We start from the raw sequence: 13,928 nt of genomic DNA, 5'->3' as shown, positions 1-13,928 counted from the left end.
AGTTCTTACAAAGTAGTAACCCATGAGACAGTGAGCCTGTGGGTGTTTCCCCTGAGCTTTCGGGAAATAATTTTGTCTAGCTGTCATGAATGGGTAATTTAGAATGCTTAAGGAATCACCAGCAAAGGTATCGGCAAAAGTGGTTTTAATATGATGTTGTAGAAGTGCGACTTAACAAAGTTGTATGGCAACGCTCACTCTATTAATTACTGCATGGAAGAATCATACAGAGGAAAATTGGGTTACACTCGAGTCAGAATGATTCACAGAGAGACCAGGGATGCAAAGAGTAAGGAAGACCCTCCCGGTGAGTCACGAGGTTCAGAGTAGACCCCCTTGCTTTCTAAACTCCTTCCTCAGAGAGGAGTCCAGGTGCAGCTAGGTCCAATCTTAGTCTCAGACTTGGTCAACGGTTTATGTCTAAGGGATTGTACGTGCAAAATTTATGTAATGTTTCATTAGCATCACTTCAGCATGCAATCAAAGTTACCCTACTACAAGGTTATGCGCAATATCGGTCGCTTACCAAAGATCTGTCGTTGGTAAAAGGTCTCTCTGCCTCGAGGAGCAACCTTGAGAGGTGTCCCAGATCAAGGGGAGATCACCACCACACAGCCATGCTGCCTAGCAGCTGTCATATTTACGGGATAAAGTGGTTGGCTTGCAGTCAAATCACATGCAATGGAAGAGGTCTGCAGGAGACTCCTTGTACCCACAGCTTGCTTTGTTCCTTGATAAAGGAGTCTTGGAAAAGCCACTCGCTATTCACGTGTTAATCGCATGATCGGTGTTCCAAGCTCATGTGCATCAATACTGACTGTGTCGCTCTGCTCCTTTGTGGGTTTTCAGAGAACAGACTGAAACACGAGGAGCTCACGGCCTGGCTACGGCTCAGGCCTTTACCTCTTCCGAGCCTGCACCAGACCACCGCCAGTCTGGTCAAGGGGTCGAGCGCACCCGTCATGCTCCACCCTGTGCCTACAGTCAATCCACTTTATCGACTCATACAGTGGCAGTACGGTCACCTCTTGCCTCTATGTTATAAATATGTGGCGTGTTGTTGATCAGTGGTAAGAGTCCAATTATCTTAAAGTGTTGTAATTAATGTTAGTTATATACCAGGTTACATACAGAATCAGTTGATCTATTTACATGCTGGATTGATGTAATTTGTTTCGGTTTTTACCAAAATCTGCTATACAGAATGATTATAAGCAATAAACACACTAAGGTCAAAATCAACAAAACTACAATTGGGTGTAGCATCAAATTAAAAATCCCAGTTGCTGTTGGAGACCATCCAAAAAGAGTTTCCCACCAGTGATGTTTTCCATCTTTCTTCACTCTTTCCAGGACATGGTGTATCTCCTCTGCATCGTGATGGACAGTAATTAGGGGGGTTTGTCCACTGTTCTGAATTTGTTTTAGCAATTGGCTCAGGTCAGCGTGCTGCAACAGTTTTCTCACCAATGTGAGATTCATTCCAATGGGGGTAGGCAATGAATCTTGATACGATGCATAGTCAGATTGTAACAATTGGCGAGTTGTGACAGGAGCTGAATAGTTGAAGTCTCATCCTATGATTTTGGTAAAATTACAAATACAGATATTTGAGTGATTGTATATATCTACAGTGGTATCGTCTATAAATATAGAATCACAAAGGGTTCTCATACAAACACATCCATTTCCAACGTATATGAGTACAGTTTCAGGGGGTTCCTCAGGATGTATTTCAAAATGACAAACAAATGTTCAGTGTCTTGGGCCTTAAGGGTATTACTTCCACAAATAAATCCCTGTTGTTCCCGTACAACACATGCACCAACACCAATAGTTTGCCATTTGTTCCCATTTTGCTGGGCCCATACTCTGTGTTCTGATGGACACAGGGCAGTTCCATCGTGATTGAATCCCAGTGCAATGACTGGGTACATGGCGTATACCAAAGCATTGCATATTGTCAAAACAAAAGCTGCGGCTTTACTGTCGGTGGGGTCACCAGGATTGGAGTTTCCTTTCAAATTGAGTTGCATTATCCCAGATTACCTTTTGAATTTCAGAGGGTAAAGTGTCCTCTTCACCTTTGCTCACAACTGCTGCCACAGTAGATTGTATCCACAATTGGGCCTGAATGCAACTAAGAGTGAGAGAGACATTACTTTGAGTTGCGCCTAGTGCATTCACAATTAGTTGGCAGTCCTTTTCATTAATCCTTTGCCCTTGAGGTAATGTGTCAGATGAGAGCCATTGGTTAGTTCCCAATGCAGATAGAGAAGATTGCAATAGACGTTCAAATTTGTGTAAATTACTTGTTGCTGAGCTTATTTTGTTTGCTAAAACTTCAGTGTCCCTGCTGTTTAATACTCCTAATCCTGTTTCTAAAATGCTGGTCACATCTCTTCTTGATCGTTTTGGAGAAGTGAGGGCTCGTCCATGCAACCATCCTGCATAGGACACACTTAGGAATGGTGAACAAGTAGCTTTGTTACTATAGCATCCTAACTGCAGAAACAGCAATCTCCAGGTTCTTGAAATTACATTCTTTCTGTGGCACTGAACACCTGTCCTTAAGGACCACATAAAGGACACCCAGCCTCCACCAAATGCAGCCACTGGGATGTGCCTGTGCAACATGAACGCCAAGGGTACACACAGCACAGGCGGCAGAAAGCAGGCGGGTGCATCAGGGTGCCCAGGGACTCCACAGATACCTTGCCTTTACTCGCATCTGCACGTACCCTGCAGGTTACAGCCATAGGCACCAGAGTCTTCATGCACTACGCTCCCCAGGACCTGCAGTCCTCATGTGTCAGGCAGTCTGGGCTCAAAATCATTCCACATTCCTGTAATGTTCTGGCATGCGAAGAAGTGGGGCAGGGTTGGTTTGTTTTTTTTTTATAGGGAAGAAAGGAAGCAAATGACCAGGATCTCTGTTTGACATGAATCTACTTACTTTAACGAGTATGGAGCCTCATGATTTCAAGTAGAAGCTTAGCATCTCTTAAAATAAGCTCTAGGCGTCTTTTAATGTCGGTGCTTAAAAGGGGATTTAGCCACTTGGTTCTAGGAACTCCAGTTTGACTCAAGTGTCCAATATCTGTCGGCAGTTCAGCTGTTATCCAAATAAGGGGGGGGAAAGCCAGGATTTTCCAGCCCTGAGAAACAGCTGTACTTAGAAGAGGCATCTAATACGAGGGATAAAATTAATTCACTCTCAGCCCTAGTTTGTGAGCCGTTCCCAGCCGCTGGATGGACAGACGGACTCTCACAGCGGGTCCCACAGGGCTGCACGGAGCACACCCCGCTAGGCGGCCCCAGAGCAACGCCAGGAGGGATCTCTGCTCTCCTCTGAGGGCTGGATCAGGGGACCTTCAAGGCAATCAAAAGGTGATTTGAAAGGAGAGATATTGAGGCCCCATCTCTTCACACTGCACTTGGAGTGGGACGTGTACCATGAGCAATAACACCCTGAGTACGTGCACTCCTGCACGCTGCCCATGGACACCAACATCCCACAGATGTCACCGCCACATGAGCCATACACAGGGTGTGTTTGCAAACGCTCACCATCTCACTGGGGACATGTCTTAACTAATTCCAAGATTAAGCTCTCTACTGTGCTTTTTCCTGTATTAAGGCTACTGTTGCCCAAATGCCATTACATTGAGATTGCTGATGTTCTTTTCCTTGCAACAGTCTGCTCTCTACAATGGACAAACTTGTCTTAAACTTAGCAAAGACTTTAAAGCATGGAGCACAGTACATGCATTTTGGCAGCTGTGATGTTCTCCATGCTTGAAAGTCTTTGCTAATCCCAGAGTGAGCCTGTCCTTGAAAGCCAGCGTACCTTTCTGCCCTTCCTGAGCAGCACGTATGGAAATGCCCACAAGAGTTCCATACACAGTCTTTGAGATGCAAATCTAATATCCTACCTGCTTGATGGGAGGCATTAAAAACCTAATGCACAGAAAATGAGCCTTTGAAATAGAGCACTTCAGTGCTACATGTTCTGAAAATATGCTACAAAAAATTGGTCTTTGAAATGCACTCAGTGTTCAGCTGCATTTCTGCAATTTAGAAAGACTCTCAGCAAGCTTCAGATCCAATCAGGATTCTGCAGTTTCTGTAAATACCTTATCAATGGCTACAATAACCTCTTCCAGCTATTTGCTTATTTTCAGAATATCTTAGCCAACGCAAACCTGCCCTTCTCCCCATCCAAAGAGCAGTCATTTTAAGAAATCATTCCACAATTTGAAACTATCACAAATTTCCCTAACCGGTCATCTCAGGATCCTTGGTGCGTGGGAAGAGAAACAAAATCTTTTTTTTTCTTACTTCCTACAGAAGTCTTGTTATTCACACCCCAGGAGCAACAGAGAAGCCACTTTCAAATCACATATCCACATCACCAAGTAACTCACAGCTAGAAAGCTCGCTACTGAAGTGGTGACAATTTCCCCATTTAGCCATATGGCACAGAAGAAATACAGCTCCAGACAGAGCCTTCTCCAGCCCACTGCCTTTGCGAAAGCCTCATTCTTTGCAGTCCTGTGTTCATATCACTGTTAAGCCATGTAGGGTAGTGCCACAAGATAGCCAAGTGTCTAGCATACAGTCCCAAAGCTTGAACATCTCTATGAAAACGAGTAACACCATCAGGTCCGTGCAGATGGCTTGCAAAATGCATCGCTTTCAAATTGACTGAAGGTTGTTATCCTGTATATCTATTTGAGCGTGTTTTCTAAATAAAAGACATGCTGGTACATAATACGACAATGCAGTCTAGGTCTGCCTCACTTCTAAGTGTAAATTTTAAAATGTACTCCTCCCCGCTACACACACTCTTTACAATGCAGTGCATTTCAGATCCAGCAGATGCTCACTTTGTTCCTAAAACAGATTTAATGGGTTTTCCATGATCTAAACACCTGGCAAAGGGGCTCCATGCAGCTTTAATGCTTTCCTAACCCTGTGTTAAATTTGTCCTAGTGTTGCATATAGCATAATTCTGCAGCCATGTCAACTATTCAGGTAATGCTAGAATGTCGTCATTATGGTTTGTGTCAACAGCATGATCTGTATGTACCTTGTAATCATTCTGGTGTTGGGTTGCAAAGGTCCTTGGACTCTTCATTTGGCTCAGTCTAATTCTGTCCTCTTCACAAAGATCTAGAGTTACACTAAGTAAGGGCTGACATTTACATGAGACACTAGGACTGCCAGAATGACTCACCAAGGTAAAACCTTGGCTGTATATTCTTTCAAGGGCGTAAGCTGTACAGTGCCGACATTTCCGCTGACCTGCTGTAGAAAACCTCTGTGCTTAGCAAGGCAAACATGGACAGAGAGGCACATCACGCGTGGAGCTCGGCAGGACTCAGGAACACGATCTCAGGAGCCTGAAAACAGATAGTTAAAGAAGCCTGGAGCATCACTCATAACTTAAAGACAAGACGACACATCAGAGAGAAAACAGCTATCTCAGAGTGACCTTCCAGTGTTTTCTTGGAAGCTGAATAACCTCCTCTTGTTTTTACTGCTACATTGGACAGCCACATACACAGCCTCATACACAAGACAGCTTTGCACTCGCACAGAAGCCCACTACTTCAATCATGTGAAACCAGTTACTAGCAGCAGGGCTGGTCAGTGTTGCAGCCAGAGCCCAAATGCTCTCAGGACATTTACTGTCACAAATTCACTCTGCCCTTTAAAGCAGCACCAGCCACCACGTTCAGCACACCCGAAAGTCTCCTGGTTTACTAAACATCCTGAGCCCCAGTGTCATTAGGTTTCAATCAAAACCAGGAAATTCAGACTAAAATAGCGACTGTTCTGGTGATGAAGCTTGTAAGCCTTTTATCTATTCCCATGAGCTCTCCTTTATGCAAATCCAATATTAACAGTGAAAACATCTGACACACTCACGAGAAGCAAACTGTGAAACGGAAGGACCACAGAACAGGAGATGAGAACAGAGCATCTAACAAACCATGCATGTGAACGATGAGTTTGTCTACAGACCAGGGTGCTGCAAGCAATGTGGACTTCAAGGATGGCTTCTGCTTTAAACAGCAGACACCTACAGCAGCCAAGCACAAACAGACTTCCCAGTGATGGGGTCTCCTCTCAATTGAACTAGTAGGATCTCCTTTGGCAAGAGACTAGCCTAGCCTTCCTCGAGCACTGGCAGCTGCAGCATCACGTATATAGCTGCCTGTATTTACTGTGTGAACACTGACTGCTTGGCGTGTTACATGGCATCAGTCCAGTTTCACTTGCAACTTTGACAGCCATCGTCTTTGGCCATGGTCTCTGCCATGTCAGAAGGTCTTAGCAGTAATCATCGTGTCGAGGAACTAATGTCATGCAATTGTGTAACTGCCTTGAGCACAAATGCATAAGCTAGTGCTATTCCTGCCTGGTGCTAAAGTCCAGTGCCTGTTTCATCATGGCTGGAAACTTGTCAGAAGCTGTTCTTATTCAGTTCAGTAGACCAGCCTCTCTCCAAGATCTTGCTTCTCGCTCCAGATAAGGTGTGTTCAACCTTTCTGAGCAAGCTTCCTGGAGTACCTCGCTGTGCTTTGATCTTAAACCACAGCCTGCCCACTTCACTTACTCTTGCTAAGGGGCACTTCTGTTTCTGTGCATGTCTTGCCTGATTCCAGACTGATCATAGACTTGGAAACAGAGTGGAACAACCAAGGGTGGCGGCATGTCTACAGAAGAATAAAGTCATCTGTTGTACAGAAAAAAAGGGGGCATAGATCCCCAATGCAGTTTTGTCAATGCTGTTTCAGTCGTGTGGAACGATCTTTAAAGCAAATATGTCAGCCCAGGAACTTCCTTCACAATCTGTACGTCTGATTTTTCACTGCCCTTTTTCTTTGGAGGAAAAACAGAAAAACCAAATTAGTCAGTTTTACCGGTCCTGAAAAGTGACTATACTGACCATTACCTGACAGACTGCAAGGAGGCAATGCAAACAGCATCACAGGGACCCGTGGCGGAGTACAGCCAGGATTGTTTTGCAGCAGGAACCCGGGGCAACTCAATAACATTGGCTTCCCAGGCCCTCCTCCCGCACCAAGGGTTTGGGATTATCCAGCAGTCCTTGCATCACGGCACAGCCCTGTTGATGGCCACGTGACATAACCTTGGACAGGAGCCATCCTTGAACTGCTTGAGAGATACTTATAACTCAAGAGCAACAGATAGAAATATGAAGGCCATGGGTGGTCCAAGTACATGTGTAACTGCTTTGCTGGATGAGGGCCAAGGATAACATACTGCAGGTTTGGATGAGACACACAGTGACATGTTCTCATCAGAGATGGCTGCCTGCCTTAGAGCAGCCCATTGTCTCGCATGGCTGCCCGCAGTTGTCACATGGCTACACCAGTCAAATCCAACTAGACTGCAAAATGTCCTTCACTGTCATCAGTTACGACTGTTTTGGAGAGTGACAGAAAGCAGGACAGAGAGAGAACGGATCTCAAATAAATTATTTGGACCAAACAGCTATGCCAAGCCTTTGAAGAGTTCAGATGCATATACTGAACTTATTTGATGAGATGGGTACTTTTGTAGCCTACTGACCTGTTCGAGGTAACTAAATCCTAGTCTGTTGAGATGCCTCCATATCTCTACACCACGCACCTATCTGCATCTCTACAAACATGACTCCACGACACGGTGACAGTCAGCTAGAAGATCCCAAATTTGAAGTTATTTTACCTATTGTGTTACAAATGTTCTAAGTACCAAACAATACGGAACCGGGAGCATCAAGCATAGGATGCAGACCCTGAAGAAATACATATGCTTGTCTGATGTAGAGCACTGTCGGAGTGCAAAGAAAGAACTGTAACCTTAAGGAGGGACTTCTTACCAGCCAAGCCACAACCACTCACATGTGGTTCTCAGCAGCCTGCAAACGCAAAGCAAAACTACCACAAAGGCAGTGGTTCAACAGGCGAGGAGCTCACAAGGGGACAGTTACAGTGGCCTTAGCAACTGATCACTAAACCACAAACAACAGCTTTGTAACCATCTGCCAATACCTTAAGGTACTGTTTGCATGACCACAGACAAACACAGGCACAAACACAGGACTTGGTAGTACGTGACAACATCAGCTACCAGACAACGTAGAATGAGGCTCTGAATCTGACGCCGCAGGTGCTACGAGTGGGAGCGGGTGAACAGCTGGCTTAATGGCTGGGGAACGCAAATCCCAGGGCACCCTTTAGCAAGTCAGCAACTGAGGAGCATTGCATCACACCAAACAGATCAGCAGGGGACATATATTGCTCCTACAGCCAGCAGAAAGTCGATTCAGCTATTTCCGTGACTTCTCCTTGCTGACAAACCAGGTTCAATTCCTCCCCCGCAGCTGTAGCTCAAGGCAGACGTAGGAGCACCGTCTCCACATCTCACACACGCTGCCGTCTCTCAGCCTGGAGCCACACTTTTAGTGTTCACTCCAGAAGTGGAGCGTATGACAACAGCACTGCTGCTGCTGTAAGTTATTTACCAGGACCGGTATTTTCACTGATGCAATGGTGCACATGAGAAACAGCAACATGGGATCGTTAGCCTGCAGTACTCCACCAAGAAAAATCTCTCTTGCCATAGTAAAAGGGAAACAAAGATAAAACCTGTAAACCTTTTATTAATTAGCCACCAGTAACTATTTTTTCACGTCAATCCAGTATGCTACAGTCCTTATGTGAGAAGGATCTGGTAGCTGGTTTATGAGGTACCATTTTCACTTTAGCTAAAGTAACATGGGTTTTCTTTAGACTCTTGCATCCAAATGCAGAAAAACCCTAACTCCACCATGGAGCCAGGTTTCACGGGTGACTTGGGTCTTTTATAAAGGTCCGTTTCAATATCCATGTGCTGGAGGTGACCTGAGCCTACTCTCAAATACTAAGGATGCTTCTGTTTTCTCTGGCACATACCACTTGCTCGCCAACCAGCATATGCTCAGTTCACAAAACAGCCGTCACTGTGTTGTAAGGAAAAGGAGACAGTTCTAAACACACTAATTTATGTTTGTCTCTCCAGGTTCACAGGGTAAATCCGAAGGCCAAGCCTCCTTGCAAGTCTCAGCATCCAGGCAGGGCCAGAGGAATGTCACAGTAAGTGCAAACACTGTTGATTCAAGCATATTCCACCTCCTAAAGTCTCGTTCTCCATCCTGCCCTGTTTATTTGCCTCCCCACACTAGGAAAAATTGGAAAGCCGCCAGTATTTTGCTGACCTTTGGTTCCTCAGCCAATGAAGTCTCTAGCAGCCATTCAGTCCACCAGAGTTACACCACTTTAATTCAGCCATTATCTATTGGCCCTCAAATAGTAGGTTACACATTTTTTTAAATCATTATTTATAGTATTTTAGAAATATTTTGCAAGGATTGGCTCAAGCACATCTTCAGCAAGTGACTAAGAGGCAAGGGTCATCATGAATATCAAGATCTGGACCCTAAGCTCTGGAAAAGGGCTATAGAAGGGGACAACTACCGGCAAGCGACACTGATCTTTACATAGAGACTACAAGACGTGGGCAATTAATTGGCTTACAGCTAGAAGACCAGCAACACTTACTGGTTATCAGCTTCTCTTTCCACTAGCTTGGTGTTCACGGTCCAGGGAAGCATTTCCTCTTGGAGCACTTGAATGGAGACTCTCTACGGCGTATTTATTAGGCTGGCACATGAACAACAGATAAAACCCTCCAACATTTTCTTCTGTTTCAAAGTAAAGTGCCAGCAACGTAGCCGGGTTTCTGCATATGAGAAATTCAAGCTATAGAAATCACTTTTCTTTGCTATATAGATGCAGAGTCCCTTGGCGAGCCTGACCGGGTCTGCCTACGGAAGCACACCTGTGTTTACAAAGGTAAAAAGCACAGGTTGTCTGAATGACATAGCTTGTTCTACAACCACTAGCATTAGATTTTGAGTTTTCTTGCTCCATCAGAAGGTATTTCGAGGCTGGAACATTGGTTCATTTACAATTCAAAAAAGCCAGCATGCTTCATTAGTGATGCTATCAAACTAACATCTTAATTGGTAAACAATCCAGACAGAAGCATTTACACGAATTAATCTCATTTATTTCCTACAAAGGAGGCTGAAGTGGAAACCTCTCATAGTAGCCTCCCTTATTATCTTGTATCCACTGGAATAGATGTTTTTTCCTGCATTTGTATCTTTATTTAAATGCATAAGCAAGATAAAGCCTTTTAATGAGCACTGGTCTACAGGTGAAAAAACTTCCACTCACAACCCACTGCAAATGCATTTAAAATTAAATCAGCTATTCTAAGTGAAATAAAAATATGGGCATGAGATCATCGTCTTCACTGAAGGGTGTATCATTCCATAGTAATTGCTTCAATGGGGAAATACTTATGTCAGCCATTTAACACCAATTTTTCCTCCTCCAGGGTCTACAAAACATAAAAGCTACGAAGGGTCAGTTAGTGGTATTTGAATGTCGTATTTGCGCTACACCCACCTTACAGGTTCACTGGTACAGAGAATATGATCAGATAATAGATTCTGCCGATTTCCGAATACTACGAAAAAGTAGGTATTACTACATCTGTTTGATGTACAGTAATTTTATTGGGACAGTGATAAGACAGGAACAAGAATTGCTATAAAAATTAGGAGATCGTACATGTTCGTAGAGGCAGAGTTCAGTTTACAAGTATCCAATGACCTGAAGTCACAGAGCCTGCGCTTCCTCCGGCAACGCGTGAGCAGCTCAGGCACGATGGGAGGAGACTGCCATGCAGTCAGTTATTAACGAAAGTGCTACTGAGCCATGGAGGCACTGTCACCGTATATTATAACTACTGATGAATTCAAGAAAAAAATTGCAATATAAGCACATTTTAAACAATTCATCATACTCCTAAGCATGAGGTCATAGCTCCAGTGGGCCAAATTCACAGCAACGAATTCCAAAGTCAGTGGAGCTCTTTCTATATCACCTCAGTGGAGAGGTGTTTGTACCATCAGGTTCCAGCCAAACCTGAGCCGCCCCTATCCGGATGGCATTGCTCTTGACGGACAGAAAGAGACATGGTTCCTTTTGTAACTGGCATGACAGCTGAGGTGGGAAAGGAGGTGAGGGCTGAAGATCTTTCTTCCATTCTGGCATTATAACCATTTAATTTTTTTCTTTCTTATTTTGAGCAGAGGCTTGTTCATCAGCTGTTCCTGGTAAGTACATTGCGCGGTTTTTGTTAGACATCAGTTAATTACCCCAAGCTTAGTTTTTCTCACCTCATCCAAGATAAAACAATAATGTTCAAAGAGGAGCCAGAAGACAGCATTCCGTGTCAGGCTAAGAGCTTTCAAGTCCTCGGTTTTGACACAAGCACCTGAAAGGCCCCGATTTATTTCACAACACAATGAAAAAGGTATCGTCCCTTTTACATTCAGTCAAAGGAGAGTACCCTATATGGTAAGGGAAAACTTATCAACCATTCTGACCTGTGGTCTTTCCTGGGGTTTAACCTCGTGCAAGAGAAGACAGGATTTAGCACAAACTTTGTGCCTTGTTTCTTTAAAGTCACCGGAAGAATGAGCCTTCCTTCACCTTTGCTCCTTCCGAACGCCTTGACTTCCTATGCCCTTTACATCACTTTTTTGCACTTTTCTGCTCCCAAGCCCCATCACTAAGTGGCAGTCCTTCTGCAAGGACCAATTCCTACAAGTTAACATTTGTCATTTCAGAGGAAGTCTGCACCCTGGTTATTACAGAAGCTTTCCCAGAAGACTCCGGAATATTTAAATGTGTTGCTGAAAATGAATTTGGATCTGCAGCATCCAGTGCACGTCTCTCCGTTTCCCCAGGTAAGCACACGGATCTCTGAGCTGAGCAGCTACACACAAGAGAATTTGCTGCTGCTCAGCATCAGGCAGCACCACAGATATTTGCCAAGCGGAAGCCAGACTCAAACACTTTTGCAGGCTCAAGAGAAGAGAAATGCCCCAAAAATGCAGTCTGCCTGGTACTTCTCAAAGCTGGATGCAAGTTGTTCTGCATTTCTGCTTTTGGCCCCTCTTCCTCCTAGATCAAGGAGGACAAGGTGGAGATGATGTTTTCTCTCACAGAGGAGTCTCGCCCCCGAGCTTCATCCCCTCAGGGATCCCAGCTTAGCCCAACACATTGGCTGTATCTATACCTTGGTCATTGTAACACGTGACTGGTCTGGCTTGTGGTGAAAGCCATCTCCAAACAGAACAGCACCTTGCATGTAAACCAAAGCTCACCAGCCCTGGTGAGAAGTCACATTTGGCTAATGCAGCTGTGCAAGTTTTGGTCTCTGCAGACCCCAGGCAGGCTGAACTCTCATCCACCTGCACAGACACCTGCACAGACATACCAGTTTCCCTTCCTGTTACTGCAGCATGCTGTACTGGTGAACCACCACTGCTTTTTACCTGACTCATGGACAATTCTACTTCCAGGAGCAAAAGAGCTGGAAAGCTTTGTGGGTGCGGCCCACAGGCCAGCTGTGCAAGTCACCATGAAGAAACCCACCTTCCCTAGGAACAGCCAAACAGGAGCCAAGGACCAAGATGCGGCTGGCCTACCGTCCTACAGCACAGAGACACCAGGGCTGGGCAGCCGAGCAGAAGCCACAAACTTCGGCCAGGTGAACTCCAAGAGGGAAGCTGAAGATTTTCATGGAGCTTATGAGAATTCGCCTCAGGCTTCACCTCTGCGGTAAGACAAAGAGAAAAATCACATCCCTGGGTTAGTTTTACACAATACTTAGAGGATGAACTTTCTAGAGACCCTGGTAACACAACTGCAAAGCTCCCGTGCCCCATACCCTAACAGGGAAACGCGCACATGCAGTAACCTGAGCTGTTTGCCTAAATGACAATGGGAACGTGTAACACCAGGCTCAATTTGACAAAGTTTGTAACTATCTAAAGGCTCAGGTAAGTGCCTAATGGCATTTTCAGAAGTGCTTCTCTGTAAGTAACTTTAAAAGCATCACGCCAAATAATTAGCCTCTAGAAGACCTTTGGCTCCACAGCAGAGCATGAGGCAAAGATCACAGCACCTGGGAGATTTCAAGGTACAATTCTGTTGCCACCACCTTCCTCTCTAAACTTGGCCAAGTGGCATCACCTCATGTTTCCCATTCTGTAAGACAGCAATAGAACTCGAGATCCCGTAAGCGTGGTGCAGATTGTACCTGCGAAACACTCTGTGGATGAAAAGTACTGAACCAGTGACCCACTGGATAGAATGAAAACACCACAGCAGGGACGCTCCTTGCCCAGGAGGTGGAGATTTCCCCCCAAGAATAAAGTGTTCCTTCTTAAAACAAGACTTGATCCAATTTTCTGCCCCAAATGCAGCTCTCAAGTAGCTTTGTACTTATTGCATTATTAGTTATTCTGTTTAATTGTTCCAGAGAAACAAAAACAAGTTAGGACTCACATCTTAGCAATTCCATCCCAGATTTTTGTAGTGTTTCTCAGGTGTTTATAGGCATAAGGAAGACCTCAAATGGTGACAGTTAAAAGGTCCAAGCCCAGCACCACAGAGGAGTTCCCTCAGTCCTGTTTGCGAAGGGGAGAGCTACGAGGCAGACGTGTGCCTCCTCTCTCAGCCGAATGCCAGCGTTGCATTGCAGCGATACTGTTACATCGTGTGTAAATGGCTGTCCGTGACAGAAAGCATTCTCTGTGTTATAGATTATTTTTGGATGTCCTCAGCCACTTTAACTAAACTGGTTATTTTAACAATTCTGAACATCCTCCTCCAAATTCACTACAGGAGAGATCATATTTCAGCACAGACTTCTCCGTGCGCAGGAGTTTTTTTACACTGAGTTAAAACGGGTTTGCTTCAATAACCTGCGGATCGCTAAGAGGAGGC

The 13,928-nt window shown here is 44.8% G+C and overlaps 1 protein-coding gene across 1 annotated transcript; it reads left to right on the top strand.

Moving 5' to 3' along the window:
- Positions 1-5,230: 5,230 nt before the first annotated feature.
- Positions 5,231-12,762, top strand: LOC309596219 (palladin-like; the record flags this gene model as incomplete). Its single annotated transcript, XM_082324061.1, has 6 exons — positions 5,231-5,243; positions 9,079-9,152; positions 10,462-10,603; positions 11,222-11,245; positions 11,762-11,881; positions 12,500-12,762. 6 exons carry the CDS (start codon positions 5,231-5,233, stop codon positions 12,760-12,762), a joined length of 636 nt encoding a protein of 211 aa, XP_082180187.1.
- Positions 12,763-13,928: the final 1,166 nt, after the last annotated feature.

Source organism: Platalea leucorodia, assembly GCF_965183815.1.
Source record: "Platalea leucorodia genome assembly, chromosome: 11".
Lineage (NCBI taxonomy): Eukaryota > Metazoa > Chordata > Aves > Pelecaniformes > Threskiornithidae > Platalea > Platalea leucorodia.
This window is presented reverse-complemented; position numbering and strand designations above follow the sequence as displayed.